At 38.9% G+C, this 21,958-nt stretch overlaps 1 protein-coding gene across 3 annotated transcripts in view; it reads right to left on the bottom strand.

Annotated features, from left to right (window-relative positions):
- The window catches only part of slc24a4 (solute carrier family 24 member 4), a 157,091-nt gene that overhangs the window by 31,386 nt on the left and 103,747 nt on the right, over positions 1 to 21,958 (bottom strand). For 2 of the 3 annotated variants that reach the window (XM_003214403.4, XM_016990904.2), the window contains exons 3-10: positions 13,945 to 14,021; positions 11,572 to 11,646; positions 10,638 to 10,722; positions 10,209 to 10,312; positions 8,839 to 8,913; positions 6,287 to 6,312; positions 5,215 to 5,268; positions 2,784 to 2,926 (exon numbers count right to left, since the gene is read on the bottom strand). In XM_003214403.4, coding sequence (XP_003214451.1) covers positions 2,784 to 2,926; positions 5,215 to 5,268; positions 6,287 to 6,312; positions 8,839 to 8,913; positions 10,209 to 10,312; positions 10,638 to 10,722; positions 11,572 to 11,646; positions 13,945 to 14,021 — 639 coding nt within the window. The remainder of the gene's footprint in view (positions 1 to 2,783; positions 2,927 to 5,214; positions 5,269 to 6,286; positions 6,313 to 8,838; positions 8,914 to 10,208; positions 10,313 to 10,637; positions 10,723 to 11,571; positions 11,647 to 13,944; positions 14,022 to 21,958) is intronic. The other variant, XM_016990901.2, reaches the window with a different exon arrangement.

The following is a 21,958-nucleotide window of genomic DNA, read 5'->3' as shown; positions in this document are numbered from 1 at the left end:
CACTGACTTGCCTGCCTGCCAGGCCCAGAAAGTTACAGAAGTCTATTTTGCATATTCTAAGATCCATGTTCAGTTCATGTAGAGCACTGGTATATTGGTACTTTACACGTGTCCTGCATGAACCTTCTGCACAACTGCAATCACATAAAACATCCTCTTGCATCCTCACGAGAAGTCTTTCAATGAAGCTTGTTTCCCACCCCACCTTTCTGGACAGGGTTTGGCAAAGTTAGGATGGAAACATGGGCTTCAAGGAGAAAGACAACACTTGTGGAACAATTGGATACAACTGAGAGACATTATAATTAACCTGTGTATAAGAAAGAACATAAGAAAAGCCACACTGGATCAAACTTATCTGGCCCTGTGTTCTTTTCACACAGTGGCCAATCAGTTTCCTAGAAGTCCACTGGCAGGACTTAAGTGCAACTTCATCCTCTTATTCAATTCCCTGGCAACAGATAAACACAGGTGTACTGCTTCTGATCCTGGAGGCGATTAATCAACTGTCCTGACTGGAAGCCACAGATGGCCCCAATTCTCCATAAATACATCTACCACATATACACGTGTATACGTCCAGAAATTTAACTTATACGATTGACCCAAAAAATCTGAGTCAACTTGTAGAGTGGCAAAAGGCAAGAACTCAGTCCATCCCGGGAGAACCTAAAAGCAAAATAGATCATTCTCTATTTTCTCTGCTATGGTGCCAGTTCTGGCCTTTTTGAATGCTTGGGTGGGGAAAAGATGGTGTTTTTTTTTTTTTTTTGCCCTTTTCTCAAAAGAGAGAGAAGATGGGATTGGTTGTTTTGTTTTTGCTTTTTTGGATGGGGCTGTTCATTGTTTTTTCACTCTGTCTTTTGCCACTTTACTCAGAGAAGGGATACTTCCTTTCAATACTGTTACTTAACTTTTATTTAAAAAGTGTCAGAGTAGTGCACGCAGCATAGCAGCAGATGTATGAAGGCAAAACATCTCATCTGATGCAATCAGCTATATACAAACACACTTGTAGTCTGGACACTCCTATCTGGCTCCAGCCACATATCCAAGGTCAATACAGCTTCTTACCAAATTAACTCTTTACACACTATAGCATTTCCTGGATGATGCAATACATGCTAGACACAAATTTCATTTAAACACTATCTATACACAAATCCCACATTAACAATAAGGAACTATCCCCTTTTCTGAGTACAGTGAAAAAAATGTTCTGGGTGGGAAAATAGTGGGAACAGCAGCCAGGCTGTTGTGCTTTCCCCTCTCAATGGAATTACCACTGACCTGTCCACAGGTCATATCAAAATCCATAATTTTGGCCCCAAACCCTTCCCTCAACTGTTTACCTATATATGAGTACAGTATAGTCTCGCTTATCCAACACAAATGAGCCAGCAGAACATTTATGATAAGCAAAAATGTTGGATAGTAAGGAGGGATTAAGAAAAAGCCTATTAAACATCAAATTACATTATGATTTTACAAATTAAGCACCAAAACAGCATGTTTTGCAACAAATCGACAGAAAATGTAGTTCAGTACATGGTAACATTATATAGTAATTACTGTATTTAAGAATATAGCACCCAAACATCGCCATGTATTGAAAACATTGACTACAAAAAAAATTGACTACTAAAAATTGACGACAAACAAAGATAGAATTGCATAAAATGAACTTAAAGTAACAACTTTGTTGGAAGTTAAATCCATTAAAAGTTCAGTCCTTGCTGCCTAGAGAAATAGCTGTGGATCCGGGCAGGAAGCGGACTGCATTGGATAATCCAGATCATTAGATAAGTGAAGATTGGATAAGTGAGACTCTACTGTATATATGAGAGTTTCCTTTTAAAGCCCACCATGTTGTCGGCCACCACTGCAACCTGAGGCAATGCATTCTACATTTTAACTATGTCTGAAAAAGCTTTTCATTTTATCTGTCTTGAATATCCCCCATTCATTTTAGTGAATAATTTTAAGTTCCAGTGCAATGAAAGAGGGAGAAAAACTTATCTACCTTCTGCAGGCTATGCATAATTTTGTATATCTTTTGTTATGTATACTGTTATTTTTTTCCTAAGACAAATAGTCCCAAACACTTTAACCTTCCTTGTAACTGAGTTGCTCCATTCCCTTTACCATTTATTGCCTTGTGTGTTGATCTCTCAAATTCTTTCAAGCAGACTGTGGAATCATTGTGCCCTTTTCTAAACCTTTTCCAGCTCTGCAGTTTCCTTTTTCAGGTGTAGTGACAAGAACTATCCAAAACTGTAGCCAGACCACTGATTTATAAAAAGGCAAGAACGTAAAGATCCTTAATGCACTAGAATCCATTTATTCTTGAAAATTAAGTATAAACAGCACTAGTTAGTACTTGAAACAGACACTACCAACAAACACCCAGAAGCTGTAGGCTGGATTTCAGAGGAAGGAACTGACAAAATCATGTCTTAGTATTCCTTCTCTAAGAAAACTATATGAAATGTATGAAGTCTTTATAAGTCAGCAGTGACTTAATGCACATAAATATACATCATGATAATGGTAATTTTATTTTCATTAGCTTTCATATCCAGGATATACATCTGCTAGGTATAATAATTCTTTAAAGGCTCAGTAGAATTGAATCTTCCTGAATGCCACAGAGGAGGGAGAAACAGACATCTCAAAAATACTGCATTATGCAAGTATATGGAAGTTGGTGAATGTATGGACCACCAATAGAAAACAATGTTTCATGTAAACCTCTTGTTCAGCTCCTGTCTGCTTAGCCTTACCTTTCCACAGCAATGGTATTGAAGGGTCATCATGACCAATGTCATAAGAGTCATTACCATCTTCCAGTTCGCTGTTGACAGTGTTGCCATTCCCAACATTCATGCTTTTTAAAGTAAAGAAATTCTGCATCTTCACATTGTACCTAGAAGGATAAAGGAAAATGTAAGTTAGTAAATCCTGAAAGGTCACTATTTTTTATAGCCGCGATCATTGCGCATTGCCATAATTACATCCAGTGGCCCAAATCCAGGTTGCAGGTTGAAGAGGCCTGTAAGGATTCATCTATATGAGCATTATAATCCAGTCTCATCCTGGGTTGGTTCCTGGCTCTCCCCACATTATTTCTCTACTTCTGGTATGTATTGCATGTTTAACTGGGTTTTTAAAATCATGTCAGAAGCAACTTGAGAACATACTGCAAGTTGCTTCTGGTATGAGATAATTGGCCGTCTACAGAGATGATGCCCAGATGTGTTACCATCCTGCTGGAAGCCTTCTCTCATGTCCCTGCAAGCTAAAGCTGACAGATGGGAGCTTACCCCATCTCACAGTTTTGAACCAGCAGTCTTCAGGTCAGCACCCAACCTTTAGCCGGCACAATAATTTAACCCAGTGATTCTCAACCTGTGGGTCCCCAGATGTTTTGGGCTTCAACTCCCAGAAATCCTAGCAGCTGGTAAACTGGATGGGATTTCTGGGAGTTGTAGGCCAACTTGGGGCCAACAGACTAAGAACCACTGGTTTCACCTATTGCACCACTTTTGCTCCTGTTTAACTGGGGGAATCTAGTTTAGTCCTGCATTAGTAGAAGTTACTGCTAGTTCTGGAGTCTGCCCAAAACTTGCATGATTGAGTCTGATTTGGACTAATCTGCTATCCACACAGGGCACTTGGAAGCCCAGGGAAAATTGATAGATCATGCACAGATGACAGCAAAGGTGACAGCTAGGAAGTCACATGGCACTATGCAACCATCTGGGAGCAGTGATGGAAATGTGGATGGTGGAGTGAGGTCCAGCAGGCTTGCGAGGTATGTATATTTCTGCTCCAGACTCACACAGATTTACCAGCCAGTGTAGACATGCTGTAAGACTGAGAGAATGTGATTTGCTCAGTTACCCAGAGGGGTTCAATGACTGAGTGAGGAGTTGACCCTGTTCGGAAATTAATCTGAGTTTCACTTCATATGCTAGGCTCCTTTCATTTTAGTACTATGACAAATTGTCTCCTCTGACTGGCATCTTTTACTAGGGTCTCAACAAAGAATGATCTTTCCCATCATTTGTTATTTGATATCTTTAGCTAAAGATGCCAGTTAGTTAGCATGAGCAGGTGCAGAACACCAATCCATTTGAACAAGTTGTTTGCTGTGTCCCTAGCTTTGTTCTTTGACTTTTTATCAGTAATATTTCAGAAATCTGCTGCTAAATGTACTGTTACATAACCTGAGAGTGAATGACACAAAGCCTATAAAGCAGATGCATATAGTCCCTAAGGCCAGCAAGTATTTCAGATTATGCAGAGCAAGTTATGTGGTCTAAATAAGCATCTTGCAAAGCTGTATCAGCTGCAGGTTGCTATTTCATATCTGAAAGTAAAATGTCTTCTTGTGTTACATAATTATCTCCTGTAACAATCCTTGTTTGGCCATGGAAACTGACTGGGTGAGCTTGGGCAAGCCACACTTAGAGGCAAAGACAACCCCCCTCTGAATAATTCATTCCAAGAAAAGCCTTTTAAAGCCTTAGGGCTTCCATAAAATCTATTTAACATGGACAATGCAACAGCTTTATAACAGGAATGTGAGATATTCTGATTTACCTAAGTTATTGTGAAGCATTAGGTATACAAGGGGACTCACAGAGGCTTACAGATTGGCAAAATTCAATGCCACATATTCAACATTATACAATATAGTTCATTATAAAAGCAATAAAACATAATAATAATAATAATAATAATAATAATAATAATAATAATAATAATAATAATAAGGCCACCCTACTGGGATCTGTGTGCATCATCCGAAAATACATCACACAGTCCTAGACGCTTGGGAAGTGTTCGACTTGTGATTTTGTGATACGAAATCCAGCATATCTATCTTGTTTGCTGTGTCGTACAATGTTGTTGTGTCAATAATAATTAATAATAATAATTTATTTATACCCCGCTTTTCTCCCTCACGGGATCCAAAGCGGCTTACAACACGTTAAAATCACACAAACAGCAATCCAAATACATCAATAATAAATATAAACATCACAAAATGGAGAATTTAAAACACTACAATATACATTCACATTTATGTGGCATCATGGCATCATAGATACTATAAAACCATTAAAACATGATACCTAGTCCTGCATGGTATATATTTAAACACAACATACGGACACACAATGAACAGAGGAAGTGAAGAGCACTTACTTCATGATAAGTATGTAGAATGTGTACATAATGATGAGTATAAGGCTTTCCCACCTCAAAGAAATAAAAAGTAAGATAATTAGTAGTGTACCACATGACAAAACTGGATATGCCAATAACGCATATGTTTGAAGGGAGGGGAGTATAGTCAATATCGTGGCCAATATTTCCCATGTTTTATGTGTGTGCTAACCCTAACCCTCTGTTTTTAGAAACTGTAATGGTTCATTGTTTTACTTCTTGGTTTTCTTTTTGCACTTCTTTTTGCTGTCAGTGTCATTTTGTCTTTTTCTCAATACAGCCCATCCAAATGATATGGTGATGTCTAATTCTTCCTGTGTCAAATCCCTTCCCCGCCCCCATGTTTTCCCTTGGATTTCTTGATTTACGTTGTCATGACTTTAGTCACCGTCTCTAATTCATTCATTCATTTAGAGCCCACCCTTCAGCCAAAAAAGCTCCCAGAGCAGCTAACGAAGTATTAATTTGACAGTTCTCTGGCTTACGATGTAAAAAGAGATGAAACTCAAGGAAAAGTGAATGGCAGTACAACAGATCCTGACTATTCTTCTCTTTCTATCATCAAGGAGATGGAGTCATGGCACTTAAAAGTGGAATCATAATGCTATAACTTTGTAGTGTGGAAAGGTCTCAATTGTTTACTTCCATTTCAATGTTGATTTTACTATATATGCATTTAATTTGTAAGCCAACTTAAAATATTTTAGGGAAAAGTCAACATATATGCAGTTATATTAATAGAAGTAGTAGTAGTAACACCAACAACAATTGTGTTACTTTTCATCCAACAAACATGGTAGTAACAATGTAACTTTCTTCCCAGTAGAGTAGCACAGGTGGGAAGTAAGGAGTTGGTTTGTCCCATTGGCATCAATGGGACCACCCCTCACCTCACTTTCCATATGACCATAGTAAGATAGCAAAGCTATGGACGTAGCAATTGCTCCAACCCAGATTTCCCACCTACTCTTCAACCCCACATACAAGGCAAGAATTGTTTGTCTGTCATGCTTTAATTAAACTATGTGAAGAAATAAAAAGCACAGCTTACCATACAATTTTCTCATCATATATAAACTAAAAGAGAGGAGAAATAAAAAGAAAAAAAGAAGAATGATATTTCTCTAGCCCAATGAAAGCATATTAGTTATACAGTCGACCCTCTGTTTCTATGGATTCTGCATCCATAGATTCAACCATCCATGACTTGAAAAATACCCCCTCCCGAAAAATCCAAAACATAAACCTTGATTTTGCCATTTTATAAAAAGGACAGCATTTTACTATGTCATTGAATATAATTGGACTTGGACATCAGTGGTATCCACTGGGGGTGGGATGTATCCTAGAACCAAGCCCCAGTGAAAACCAAGGGCTCATTGTATTGCACATTATAGTGATGCTTAGTACAGAAAATTTTCCAGACATAATTGTAATGGGCTTTCACTCTCAGCAGATGCAAAGGTTTAGCACTGAATCACTGTTTATGTAGTGAATGCTGAACCTTAAAACAGAATTCTGCAACCCAGAAGCCTGTAGCTGTTTTAGACTTCAGCTCTCATGTTGCCTCATCATTTGCCATGTTGGCTCAGGATGATGTGAATTGCATTTGAAAACATCTGGACAGAACCAGAGGATTTTCCATACTACACAGTTATAGTACTATGATTCCACTTCACCTGGCCAAGCAACATCTTATGGGATTCTGGGATTTGCAATGTTGAGAGTTCTGGAGCAGTGGTTCTCAGCCTGGGGTCCCCAGATGTTTTTGGCCTACCACTCTCAGAAATCCCAGCCAGTTTACTAGCTGTTAGGATTTCTGGGAGTTGAAGGGCAAAAACATCTGGGGGTCCCAGGTTGAGAACCACTGGTCTAGAGGTTCACCAGACTACAAATGCCAGGATTCCATAAGAAGTGGACATGGCAGCTACAATTGACTCATAGTAATACACTGTGTAGTGTGGGAAAACCCCAGGTTTCAAAAGGAAGTTTTAGGCAGAAGAGCGCTGAGGCAAAATACATAATTAGAATCTAATAAATGCATAATGAAGCTTATCTTTACTTCTTCTTTTTAATAAAGAAAAGCAGCTCCATGGTGCTGCTATTTCATGTGAATGCATTCCAAAAAGGGGGATAAACATTAAAGCTGTTCAAAATGCTGAAGACCAGTTGATCCATGTGCTGAATCTGAATCTCCTGGGATATTGGAAACTATTTACAACTATCATCATCCAGGCTTAAATTTGTGCCAGTATTGTGGTTAAATCCTTGGGTTGGAAGTGGATTAGATTTGTCTTAACTTGGCTCTTCTCTTACTCTACCACTTAGCCACCCATTTTGAGGTTTTTATGCCAGTAGATCATAGTTTCCAGAGTAGTCTTGCTGGTGGATTGCTCTGTGGTCACAGTTTTACGATCAGCCAGCAAAACAGGGTTCTGGCAGCAGAAGGGTGTTTCTGCCAACACAAGAAGCTTATATTGAATCCTAATCCCATAGAACCAAAGGATCTCTGAGAAAAAAACTTCACTGTTAATTATTTCCATAATGGGCATTTTTTCAGTTCAGAATGACCCTCCCAGTTGCTTCGTGCACTTTAAATAAAACAAACAAACAGAAATTTGGTTCATACGTTTACACATATAGATTGTAAGGAATAACAGTAGGTGAGCACATTTTGTTGCTAGACTTCAAGACTTAATAATAATAATAATAATAATAATAATAATAATAACTTTATTTTTATACCCCACCCCATCTCCCCGGAGGGACTCGGAGCAGCTTACATGGGGCCTTGCCTGACACAACAATATAATAACAGCAATAAAACAAAAAACAAATATCCCAAGAATAAAACTTGGCATCTTGACTGGTGAACACCTGACCCATAGAACGGCACTATTCATTTACTTATTTTGGAATTATGCTCTTGAATCTAACTATTCTGATCATGCCTGCCAATGTTAGCAAATGGCATCCATAGGCAACTCCCTGATCTCACAGTCAATGACTGCTCTAGGCTAGGCACAGCCACCTTGTAAATGACGGTCCATCCTCCACCTTCAGGTAGCATCATTCCATATTGCAGTGGAAAATGTAAATACCAGCAAGGCCTCCATGTAGTAGCACCCCACATGTAAATGCTAGCATTACTTAGTACATTTCTGAAGCCCTTCCCAACTTCTAAGGAAGTCCACGAGGCACCATCAAGAGCAAAAGGAACCATCAGAGGATGATGGCCACATCTCAAGCCTCAAGGCAGCTATAATAGTTGCCATGATGTCTAAATAAGATGATTCCTCAAATGTCTGTGCAATGCAGTAGAGATGAGGAATGTGTGGTCCTCCAGTTATTCTTGGACTGCACTCCCGCATCATATCTCACCTGTATTGGCTTTATTGGTCACAACAAATGAAAGTTTGGATTTCGGGTACCACACAGAATCCTGGATACATATTTTAAGATCCATTATTCATTAATTTAGAAGACGCTTTTTAAGAGGAGACTTCAAATGAAGATAAATTTTCTATAGAGGTATAAACCCTCACAGATTCTTTCTTTCTATTAAAATAGAGCATAAGCGCTTAGACTAAAATGGAAACTTACCACAATAAGAACGATCACAGACAGTGTATAGTAGACAGAATCCCTGCACACAGACCACCAGGTGAGCCGGACCACCTGCAAAAGTAGACATAGTTACTCAATGCAGCAACTTTTAGTCATCATCACCTAAGCAATTATTTGGTTTTAGAAATGAATTTGGAAGATTTGAAATTTAGCTTCCCTAAATGTGATGATGCTAAAACAGGAGGTGATCCACAGAGAGATGTATGCCACCCGCTTCCTCCCTTATCACTTATTATTTGACATTTAAAACTTAAGATTCCGGCTAAGACCCAGATTTAGGTTGCTGTTCCCTTTGTGCCCACAGCCTGGAGAGGAAGTAGCATCCATGCAGATTGTTACGGGATGCAACAACCTGCACGGCTACATGAAGTGTAAAAAGCTCAAGAGTCTCTGCAGTAGAATTGATTCACACTGCTGTTTGCATTCTTAACAATATGGCTTTCATTTCAACAAAAGTCCTACTTGGAAAAAACAACAACAAACATTTTATTTTGGTCCAAAGACCCTTACGTGGAACACAGCTGAACAATAATCTAATTTGACCGTGTAACCTCCTCCACACCTCCTTTAGTGTTATTTAGAATTATTATAGCAAATAATGATTTTTTTGCAAACTAGGGCAGAGTGATTTCGGGAAACCAAATATTGTGGCCCTATTATAAACGAGTTTAGATGTTCAAACAGTAAAAAATTACAATACATGCTAAAGGGCGGATGTGGTAAGCCACCTGCCACGTTACTTGGAAACTGAAAATTAACCAAAACCGTAATCTATTTATAGAGCGTGGTCAAATGGAAACTAGAACTACAAATGCAATGAGCACAATCCAGGCCATATATTTCACTTTTTAATATGCACTTTCTCCAAAATTTCTAAAGTGGCCCCAACACCCAAAGGGTTCCTACTTTGTGGGAAGCGAGAGCCAGTCCTTGGTTTGGAAAAAGGTGGACAGCATGGGATTTCACACTTTTTCAGAAAAACCCTACCTGCCAGTAAATAAAAATGAAAATATGGGAGAGAAAACAGCTTAAAATGATTTAAATAATTTAATATTGTTTGTATTAAATTGTTAAATTTTATTGTGAGAATTTTAATTGACTGTTTCTGGGAGCTGCCTGGGATCCCATTACGGGAGAAAAGTGGCATACAAAAAAAATGATAGTGAAATAAGAATTTGTTATACAATATATTTTAGTTACTATATTTGGGTGCAATGGTAAGGAATCAGAGAGAGAAAATCCTTTATTTATTTATTTACTTACTTACAGCATTTCTACCCCGCCTTTCTCATCTGAGAGAACTCAAGGCGGCTTACAAAACCTGACAAAATTCAGATTTTACAAACCTGTCCAGCGAAGATACCACAAACTCCAATGATGCAGAGGATATTGAAAACAGCTGAACCTACAATGGTTCCAACACCTACGTCCCCATGAGTGATAAACACACCTGGACACAGAAAGAAGAGGAAGGTGAGCAACAGATGTACTTCAGTGTAATTGGATAAATATATTTTGGACAACAGTTTTCTTTTAAAAATGATAAGTCAAACAAAATATGTGAAAAAAGAGAAATCACTTGATAATTTTGGTATTGTCTTCCCTTCATTACATTTGCAAAGAAAGAACATTCTCCAGGTCAGCTGCCCAAACATTTTAACTGATCCCAGGGTCAAAATGATATACAGATACTATTGTACATAGCCATACCTGTATCCCCGACATTTAGGGGAACAGTTCCACAAACCATATACACCTTTGGATAGATTCCTTACCTATGACAGATGCAAATAACTCTGGGGTTGAGCTTCCTGCAGCCATAAATGTGGCTCCAGCAACATCTTCACTCAGATGTAGTTTCTAAAAGAAAATCAAAGGTAGAATTCATCAGTCCTGCCATAGTATCCCTATACACCTATTTTTTAAAAAAACAGATATGAGAAAGGCAACAAAGCCAAGTCGCAAAATGCCAATATCAGTACAAGCTAGGAATGTAAATGATTGTAAAAATTCATCTTCATAGACAAGAACCATAAAAAAAAGTCATTTCTCTTTTCTCTGCTATATGAAAGTTCTTTTAAAATAGTTATCAAGGACCATTTTGGTATTCATTTAACACCCAAAATGAAACGGGAACCTAGCAAGATTGAAAATACATGTTCCTCACCAAAAAGTGAAAATCTTCTTTTCTTGGAAACTTGCTTTCTGTGCAGAAAAAGTAATTGTCTGCACAGAAAGAAACCGATTTGCATTTTTCTTGCAGAAGAAGTCCCAAATGAAGAGTCCTTGATTTGTATTGTAATGGATATTTTATTTATTGTACTGTTCATTGTGTTCTGAAGTGTTGTTTTTTTATATGCTGTTTATTTTGTATTGTTTGGGCATGGCCCCATGTAAGCCGCCCCGAATCCCCGTTGGGGAGATGGTGGCGGGGTATAAATAAAGTTTTATTATTATTATTTTTAAATGAGGAAAAAAAATTGTCTTTCAATGTTTTTTCTTGATACAATTTCCATCTGTCATTTGTGTGTTCTTTGCGTTTCTAGTTTACACAGCTCACATAAGTGAGGCTAAGTCAAGCCAGGAGTGGTTAGAAACAGAGTGCCCAAAAGCCCATCAGAAAGTTGTAAAGGATGAGACAATTTTCTCCACACCCTCCTCAGCATAGCAAAACCAGGTTTATTAGGGCAACAGTTATCTTTCACATACCTCACAGATTTTCTCTAAAGATGGAACAAAGAAATCATCACAAACTATAGCCAAAGCATAGAACATATACAGAGCCTGTGGAGACAAATCAAAGACAAAATACAAGAACATGTTACAAAAAAACCAAAATCCAGGTCACAAGTGAAGCATTTTTTAAATACTTCCAATATTCATACAACGAGTAAGTATACTAGTGACCTGCTCAGCCATGGGAAGGGAACTGCCTAATTGGCACAAGAAGAGGGCAATGGCAAATGCCTTCTGAACAAATTTTGTAAAGAAAACTCAATCTTAGAGTCGCTGTAAGCCACAAATGACTTAAAAGAACAGAATAATAATATTTTTTGTTAAATCCAAATATCTTGAAGACACTAGATCAAGTGAGGAGCTAAACACAAGTACTGATAGTACTTGGATGTGGAACCACCAAGGAATACTAGACACTGTAGGCTTTACTTCAAAGGAAGGCAAAGGCATCCCCTTTGACTGTTCCTTGGCTACGAAAACACTATGAAATTTATGAAGTTGCCATAAATTTACAATGGATTTGGACACACATACGCACATAGCCTGGGTCAGCATGCCATCTAGGCAACTATCTGTGGTATGATCCAGAAGAAGAGTGAACAGGAATTAAGCAACCCATGTACAGGCTGTTATGATGCATGCCCATAAATCCAATCATCTGAAGAGTGGGCCAGGTAAAACAGCAGGCCCATTCCTCCTCCTCCTCCTCCTCCCATAAGCTGAAGGAAGATTGGATATTATATCATCACAATTTCTTTGCATTTGGCTTCATAGCTACTGCTTATGCAGATGGGTTAACTCAGGGCAAGATGAGGTCATACCACACATTTTTCACAAAAGAAGAGAACAAAAGGCAAGGTATAATCAAATCTCTTCTACAGTGTCTAGTTCCAATAAGTTTTGACATCACCATAAATGCAATATTGCAGTAAGTCTGTGAGAGGGAAATGCTTGCTTGAGGCAACATGGAGGTGGGTCAATTGGTAGTGTGGATAGCGGGCCAGGCTGAATCTAGCCCAATCCAGCTGTCCACACCTTGGAAACTATGGGGTCACTCTGTAGCTTCCTGGAATCAAGTTTAGGGTGAAGCCTATGTTCCACTGACTGTGATGCAGTATATGTCACATCAACTCCCTGAAGCAATCCAATGATGAGTCCATTATATTTTGGCCAGATATACATGGCTCAGGAGCCACCCATGGTGCAGTGAGTTACTGAACTTTCTGAGCAAAAGGTCAGCGGTTCGAATCTGGGAAGCGGGGTGAGCTCCTGCTGTTAGCCCCAGCTTCTGCCAATCTAGCAGTTCGAAAACATGCAAATGTTAGTAGATCAATAGGTACCACTCTGGCGGGAAGGTAATGGTGCTCCATGCAGTCATGCCAGCCACATGTCTACAGACAACACCAGCTCTTCTGCTTAGAAATGGAGATGAACACCAACCCCCAGAGTCAGACACGATAGACTTAATGTTAGGGGAAAATCTTTACCTTTACTTATACATGGCTCATTTCTCTACCTAGACTGTGTTGTTTAGTTTGGCTGGCAGCAAATCTCTAAGTCCTCATTTCTGTTTCTACTCCTGCATCAGTTTCATTTTCCATCCACGATTACGTTCTTCCTTATTTCATCCCACTTGCTTTCTTTAGCATCTTACCAATTTTTTTAAAAAAAATGTTTTTGTTACAATAGAGCACTGGTTGTACAGTAGAGCACTGATTAATTCATGAATTTCTATCTTGGGAGGAAAGCAGGGTAGACATTTGATAAATAAATAAATACAACCTAATACAATACAGGGCCCTTTATATTGGTATAAAGTAAAGCAATGTTTCTTAAGTGATTTCATATGGATTTTTCCCATATGTTTGTATTTATTGACTATAATTGGTTTCCTCCCATAAAGCTTTCCATGGACCAGCACAGATCCACAGACCACCACTCTGAATAGTTCTGACAAAAACATGTATTATTGGCATAGAAATAAAGGCAGCTGTCTTCTACCTAGTGAAACTGCTTGCCTAGCTAGCTTAGTAATATCTACTTTAAATAGTAGATTGCAAGCACAGAAAGTACTTTAAATATTACCTGTCATTTTATCCTTTTACCTTGAGATGTCAGGAATTGAACCTATGGCCTTCTGCATGCCCAAGATGGGCTCTCTCTCACTGAGCTACAGGTCCCCCTGAACAATAGGGATTCATTCAGAAACTATGATTACCCCTGAGTTTTTAAGACAAGACAACTTATATCCCATTAAATATAATATTAAATATTAATATAAATATATATGAGCTTAATATTTGAACAATTACACCAACATCTGTATGAAAACCTAACTGTACTTACACCAATAATATGTAGCAAAATTGCTCCTTGTTGTCTTTCCTGATTTGTGAATAGGTCGTCAGGGAATTCATGAATTGCTGAAAGAGAGAAAGGTGAACAGAAAAGATTGGCTCACAACACTGAAATTATAGCCACATCTTAACAGGCAGGAAAGGTTAGGGGTAACTGAGCCTCTGTGGACAACAAAACTTTCCCTATTTCTCATAAACCACAAACAAGTGAAGCTCAATCCAATTAATTGTCTGGACAAACAGATCATCATCTCAAAAACAACATCAACAAGGAAAAAATATCTGTGTGCAGAGATTTCTTTTCGAGAATATAGTTATTCCAATAGAGATATGATAGACAATGGGGATGTGGGGAATTGTTTGTATGTTTATTTATTTCCAATATTTGTCTATCATTTTTCATTTAAAATAACCCTCAGAGCTCTTCACACAAACAATAAAATCTTCATTTCATTCACATCCTCTACATCAAGTGTGCATGCTGTATGATTTTCTTTCTAGATTGGCTATGCTAGACAATAATTCTAGCAATAATTCTTAAAGATATCCACCTTTGCAGGAACAATCTTCCAATCCATTCTTCTTATTCTAGGAGGTGAGCCACCTTATTACAAAGGAAGGGGCAACAAAACAACTGCTTTCCATGCCAATGAATGTGTCATTTCCACTTCCACAAACGTGGAAAGAAAATACCTGAATACAGCCTTTGTGCAAAAAATACATGTATATATGAAAATATTATTTTGGTAAGGGAAATCTGGTTTACGCTAGATAAAATATTATAAATCCCTACATAGATGTGAGAATAGGTTGCAAGACAGAGACTCCCTTTTCTCTCAGGAACTGACCTTTATCTTATAGTAAAGGTTGTGAATTGTGAAGCCCCTGTGCAAATACAATATGGATCTCCCTTGTATTCTCTGTCCATTGTCAACAATAGCTTGTTCTAGTACACTTGTGATGATTAAAAGTTTGCTTTACAAGCTAGGTTCTCAGAGTGCCAACCATGTTTTTTATGTCAATATGATTATGATAACAACTGTGGGCGCTTCCAGACTTTACTTAAATGCGTGCTGAAGTGGGTTTAAGAAATCTGCTTCGGCGCATGTTTATGTCCCCACACCTCTTCCCAAAACCCATGCTTTCTTGGATGGGGGTGTCTAGATGTCCTCCCAGTAACATCTGCGGGGCACCCAGAAACCTCCCAAAATAAGCCCTTAAAATTAAAACAACTTACCTGGTTTCATTAATGTACTGCTGGAGTCCTTCTGGCACGTAGAAATGATGTGCTGGGGAGGGAGCGAAAAGCACCTATCCCTGCCCCGCCCCCCACCTAGCATATCATTTCTATGTGCCAGGAGAACTCCAGCAGTGCTTTAATGGTGGTCGGGTAAATTGTTTTAATTTTTAAGAGTTTATCTTGGGGGGTTTGGGGAATGGGTGGGTGTTCTCTTGGTTTTCTGGGCTCATGGAGCCCGAAAACCTAAGACAGCTGTGTAGATTGGGCCTAGGGATCACATCATGCAGTCCACAGGGCCAATCCACATACCTGGAAAGATCTAGATCTTATCAACAATCCAGTTACTACCAGGTATCTAATTAATTTGGGACAAAGCAGGGTGTGATGACTCATGGGCCTTGTAGTCCTGTTCCTAGTACTATTGTGGCAGACGAAGAGGAAAACATGGGATTTTCGCCGGTTCAGCAAGAGCCGGAGCCTCTTCACCTGCAGGATGTTGACGTTTGCCCTCAAGAATTCAGCCAAACAGGCCTTGGGCAGAACTCCCCCCCCCCCCCCCGTTTTCCAGGAGGGACAATTATACTAAAGATAGGGGAGTCAGGGAGGCTAATCGCAGAAGCCTGAGAATCGCTGCCAAACAAATGGCTGATTAGGTCTGCTTCCCTTGGGAAATTCTAAGGAGTCATGCATCTGGACAGAGTTGGGTTTCGCTTCTCGTTCTCTAGGGAAAGAGTTCTGTTGGCGGGAAAACGAGACCCAATATAGGTGTTTGGCGCAAGGGATACTTTGCGGAGTCAATTGATCAGCTTGAGGAGAGAGATCGTGTGTGGACTTCGTAATCCCAGTTCCTTGCTTCCCGGATCAAGCTTCAAGCCTTGCCTTGTCTCACGGATTTACCACGGACTCTGTTTCATGCTTCATGTTCGTCTTGCCTCCAGTCACGGATCTAGTCAAGAATCAAGTTTATTTCCAGCCTTGTTGTCAAGCTTCATTGGACTTTAAAGACTCTGTTATTTCCCCACACTATTGCTTGGCAAAGTGTGTGTTTCGGTCAAGTGGATTAAAACTTTGAACTCTAATATCTTATATTGGACAATACATTTCTGGACTATATTTGACCTTATCTGAAAGGTCTGCTTCTGAACTATATTCTTCACTTGTTTTTATTGATTTTATATAATTCTTTAATAAAGATATTAGACAGAGACTGGCCTCTGTGTAAGGTTATTGGTGCTCTGCAGCCTGGGTCCTGACACAGGGTTTGTCCCAAATGAATTCAGTTTTACTGGAGGTGTCATCTGAACACCTCCAGTAAAACCGAGACAGGTCTTGGGTTAAAGCCCTATCTAGATGGGCCCTGTATTGCATTAAACCAGGTTTTCCACCTCTTTACTGTGGTTTCCTCAAATCCTAACTATGACATTAAGGGATAGTCTCCTCCAAGAGTAGTGGAGTCTTTTTTTCTCAAGTTTTAAAAAGCGACCAAGTAGCCATCTATCAGGAGTGTTTTGACTGGATACCCCTTGGGCGGTCTTCCAACTCTATAATTCTATTATTTTAGAGCAGACTAGAAGAATGATGAAGAAAAGTGCAATAATCAAGTGTATGTGCAAACATGCTAACAAGATGTATAAGGATTGACAGAGGAAAGGACTGCTGTCATCCCAATATGATATTAAAGATATATTGTTTTCACAGTGATGCCACAGTATTGCCAACCACTAAAAATAAAACGTCCTTCTAAAAAAAGGCTCAAGCTCAGTCCTTTGAAACATTTTGACCTCCTGAAATCTTAGCCAAAAGGAGCTAAATAAATATCAGCAATGTAAACTGCACTAAAGGACTGAATTATTCATAATATGCTCAGAACTATAAATTGCTTAAAAATTAAATAGGGAATCAATAGGGAAGCAGCACATCAAGCATTGTTTTCAGACAAATATAAGCTTTCCTGGTTGCACTTTCAGTTTTCAGAGATACAAAACTGTTCAGCCTGTGTTAGATGGAGTTACACTCTCTGTGAAAAGGCAGTTTCGCAGTTTGGGTTTAGCTCTGTACTTGGAAACCCAAATATCAGCCGTGACCAGGAGTGCTTTTACACCGTTAAAGTTGTACCCATTCCTGAAGACGTCAGACCTGGCCATAGTGGTCTATGCCTTGGTTAAGCTGACTACTGCAATGCGCTTCACATGGGGCTGCCTTTGAAAAGTGCTCAGTAACATCAGTTGGTCCAAAGAGCAGCAACCAGACTGCTACAGGGAGTGGACAACTCCTCTGTTGCAGCAGCTCCACTGGCTGCCAACAAGTTTCCAGGCTCAATTCAAAGTGCTGGTTTTGACCTATATGTCTCTAGTCCAGGTTATCTGAAGGACCGTATATCTTTCTATGAACCTGGTAGACATTTACGATTGAGTGGGGAGAGCCTTCTTTCTGTCCCGTTCAAGCAAGTTTGGTGGGAACAATGGAAAGGGCCTTTCTGGTGGCTGCTCCCAGACAGTGGAATTCCCTCCCAAGAGAAAGCAGGAGGGCCCCATCCCTGTTGGCCTTCTGAAAGCAGGTCAAGACCCTTTTCTGCAGACAGGCATTTGGAGAAGGATAAGGGGCACATTCTTAGGGAGGTTGTGGGTGGGATTTGGGGGGAGGGGTAGGTGCTTTAAAATACATTTTAATTGTATTTATTGTATTTTAACTATATTTTGTAACCTAACACACACAATACTGTTTCATTGTTGTTGTTGTTTTCTATTTGCTTTGTTTTAAATTGATCAAAGTATGCGACTGTTATTCACCTTGATTCCCTTTGGGGAGGAAGGTGGGATATAAATTAAGTAAATAATAATAATATTTTCAGGGAATCTTAGAAACCACAAGGGCCATCTAGTCCAAACCCTGGCATGCCCATCCAACCTCTGTCAAAAAACATCCAGAGGAGTATTCACCATCTTTTAAAACCACAATCAAACTGTTCTTACAGCCAATCTCTATTCTTGCATTTGGAACCCACTAGTTCATGTTCATTTGTGTACCTAAAAAAGACATACTTTTTTTCTGAAACCCCAAAAGGAAAGATACCTTTTTACAATTTCTTTACACAGCCCGGGCTGTGGAGCAGGCAGGAGAGCAAGCCAGCTGCAATTAACTGCAACGAATCACTCTGACCAGGAGATCATGAGTTCAAGGCCGCTCGGAGCCTATGTTTGTTTGTCTTTGTTCTATGTTAAAAGGCATTGAATGTTTGCCTTATATGTGTAATGTGATCCGCCCTGAGTCCCCTTCGGGGTGAGAAGGGCGGAATATAAATGCTGTAAATAAATAAATAAATCAAAATAAAGGGGAGGAGGGGTTTCCGGGTGACAAGGAAAAATAGGTGGGGAACTATATGAAATATAGTATGAGTGAGTGCTACAGTATGTTTATTTGCAATATATCAATCAGGAGTTGTGTCATCCTCTTGCTTGCATATTGTGATACCACCAGAGTGCAGAAAAGTATAGAAATGACCAAATCTCATTGTTCATTTAAAACAAATAAGCAAGACTCTATGCTAGGGCATATAGCTCTCACTTCCCATTAACAGCCCTCTGCCTTTCCCAAGAAGGATACTAAATTAAGGGACATACCATAGTAAAAGGAAACTAAAAGTACAGTAATTATAAAAAGTGTGCTCAGGAAGCATGAAAAGGGTTGGTACCAATGTGGGAAATAAATAAATAAAACTGGATAACCCATTTTATCCCACAGTAGGAGAAGTTAGTTAATGTCCTGGAGCTTTGGAAAACTTCTGGAGCGGTCCTGCACTCCAGAGAGATGAGGACAGCTGAACCGGATCCAATTTGAACTGGTTCACATGGCAGATGCTGTTGTCCCCTTTTTCTCTTTAGTTGTCCAGGCAAGGATGGCCATTTAGAACCAGATTCAACTGAATTGGATGGTCTAGACCCTTTTCTGCCCAATAAATGTTCATGTGACCCCAGATATAGGGGTATATAAAACAGGTATAAAAATTAAACATTTACTGATAACAAATCAGCACTTGCAAGGCTTGCTAAACAGTCTGATTTTTTTTTAATGAAGTACAGGTGAAGCATCTTCTGCAGAGTCCACTGTAAACACTGCACAACAGATTTGTGTAAATGCCTAAAGCTTTTACTGTTGCCAAACTTTTCAGGACCTCAACATTGTGCTAAGAGGATCCCCTTTGGGGTCAGGACCCACAGTTTAAGAAGCAGAGGTCTAGACCTCACTTCTGCCACCACTGTGGCTCGAGGCACAGAGCATGTAAACAGTTCTGCAGAATCAGGGGCCAGTTTGAAGCAGCAATGCTCTGAACTGGACTTGGATTTCCATGTCTGTGTAGATGAGCCCTTAACTCTTAGCTTAATGATTCCACTTCTTCCAAATCATGCCTGAAAGACCAATGTACAAGTTAAAGGAGCAATTCATAAAGATATTTTGAAGCAGGGAAGGATAGTAATGAGGCACAGACTGGGATAGTACTTTTTAGCATTTTGGTATTCAAAAGATACCATGTAGTTATACTGGATTGTAATTGACGTGATTAATCACCCGGGTGCTGTTCAGGATAATCCACAAAACGGCTGTTGCCATGCAGTAATCTTCAGTGGCTGTTGTCATTTTTTTCAAGAGGCCAGAATTGCTCCACATTATGTAAAACCGATGTTGCTAAATCAAGAAGCCACCTCAAATTGCTTCCACCGGCCTCTGAATGATCCTGCTGCGCAGCTGACCAGTGAACTTCCCACTGGATTTATCTTTTGAAGGCAGAACACACACTCTTTTTATTATGATTCCTCCCAGCTTATTTGGTAATAATTCATACCAAAACCGGAAGAATCCAAGAGGGGGGTTGCGTTGTTAAATAACATAAAAGTAAGATTCATCTGCATAAAGAATTTATTCAACATTTGATAATTTTCCCTTTTTTGGACGGCAACTCTGAGAATTCCCCACATGAGGATTTGGGGAGTAGGAATCCAAGAAAATTACTTTCCCAAGCTGTGAGGCTTATTACCTTGTTTCTGGCTGTTCCCAGCCCTTTACAGAGCGGTACCTACAAAATCCTGAGTCAATAGCTCACTGCTATAATGGGATTAATCCTGAAACCGCTTAAAGTTGTATCATCACAGTTGTCATTAGGACAGAGAGATGGGGGTGGCAAGAGACCCTGGATATTATAGGATCCCCGAGGAACTATAGTTTCTCTCTTGTTCTTTTTTTTTAAAAAATAATCTTTATTGAGGATTTTCCATACATTTTAATAAAATGAGTAGTAGAGGGTTAGGAAAGAAAGAAAAATATAGGGGCAAAAAGAAAAAAAGAGAAAAGAGAAAAAAAGGGGGGGAGGGAAAGAGATAGAAGAGGATGTTGAAATTAAAACAAAAATAAAACTGGAACTTCCCAGCTTCTTCCGGCGAGGTTTTTTCATTTGTTGCTTTCTTCTTTCTTAGTCTTCATTCTTTTCATCTTGCTTCTTAATGTATCTATATATTTCTATCTACCTATTTCTACCTGTCAACATATCTACATTTATATATATCTGTATTTATTTTTATTTCTCTTGGGAGTATGTCTTATTTATATTTTATTAAATATATTATCTCTCTTGTTCTTTTAATCCTCCTCCAATGGTCATGCTAATTGGGGGGGTTTGGGGAGCCACACCCCAAAAGGGTAACTTTCCCAGGTTTTGGACTTTGTAGACATTGCATATTTCTCCTTCCCTCTCTACTTCACTTTGATGAAATCTCAGTCATCTTAGCACAGTCACACTAATAATAATAATAATAATAATAATAATAATAATAATAATAATAATAAGAAGAAGAAGAAGAAGAAGAAGAAGAAGAAGAAGAAGAAGAAGGCTGAACGGCATCTGTTGGGAGTGCTTTGATTGTGTTTTTACTGCATGGCAAAACTGGATGGCCCTGGGATCTTCCATTTAAATACTGTTAAGTGTATATTGATAATAATAATAATAATAATAATAATAATAATAATAATAATAATAATAATTTATTTCTATTCTGCTCTATCTCCCCGATGGGACTCAGGGTGTATTCCAACAAACAACAGCATACATTCAATGCCTTCATAAAACAGATAAATATTGGCATAAAATCCCAACAACACCCCACATATGAAAATAGCTGTAAAAACCTAACATCAAATTAAACCTAATATCAGTGAATTGAACATAACATTGATAAATTAAACCAATATAGTCAGGCAGAATCAGACATAAATTGTATAGTGACATAAAATCTAAATGTCAAAAGCCAATGGAAGTTCAACATAGTTGCCCTGTTTCCCCAAAAATAAGACATCCCCAGAAAATAAGACCTAGTAGAGGTTTTGCTGAATTGCTAAATATAAGGCCTCCCCCGAAAGTAAGACCTAGCAAAGTTTTTGTTTGGAAGCATGCCCGCCAAACAGAACACCAGAGCATGCAGGATCGGTAAATGTACGTACCATAAAGTGTTGTACATGGAAATATTGGTAGTAACAAGAAATTCTTGATAGGATTCACAGTTTGTCTGGTTATGCTGGCTTAGGATGACAACTATTGTACAGTATATAATAAATGTTCATTTTTTTTGTTCAACAATAAATGTGAATTCTTCTTCATGGAAAAATAAGACATCCCCTGAAAATAAGACCTAGAGCATCTTTGGGAGCAAAAATTAATATACGACACTGTCTTATTTTTGGGGAAACACGGTATGTGGGTTGGATTATGTAGCCT

This window comes from Anolis carolinensis, chromosome 1 (assembly GCF_035594765.1).
Source record: "Anolis carolinensis isolate JA03-04 chromosome 1, rAnoCar3.1.pri, whole genome shotgun sequence".
Taxonomy (NCBI): domain Eukaryota; kingdom Metazoa; phylum Chordata; class Lepidosauria; order Squamata; family Dactyloidae; genus Anolis; species Anolis carolinensis.
Note: the sequence above shows the minus strand (reverse complement) of the source record. Positions and strands in the feature narration are given on the sequence as shown.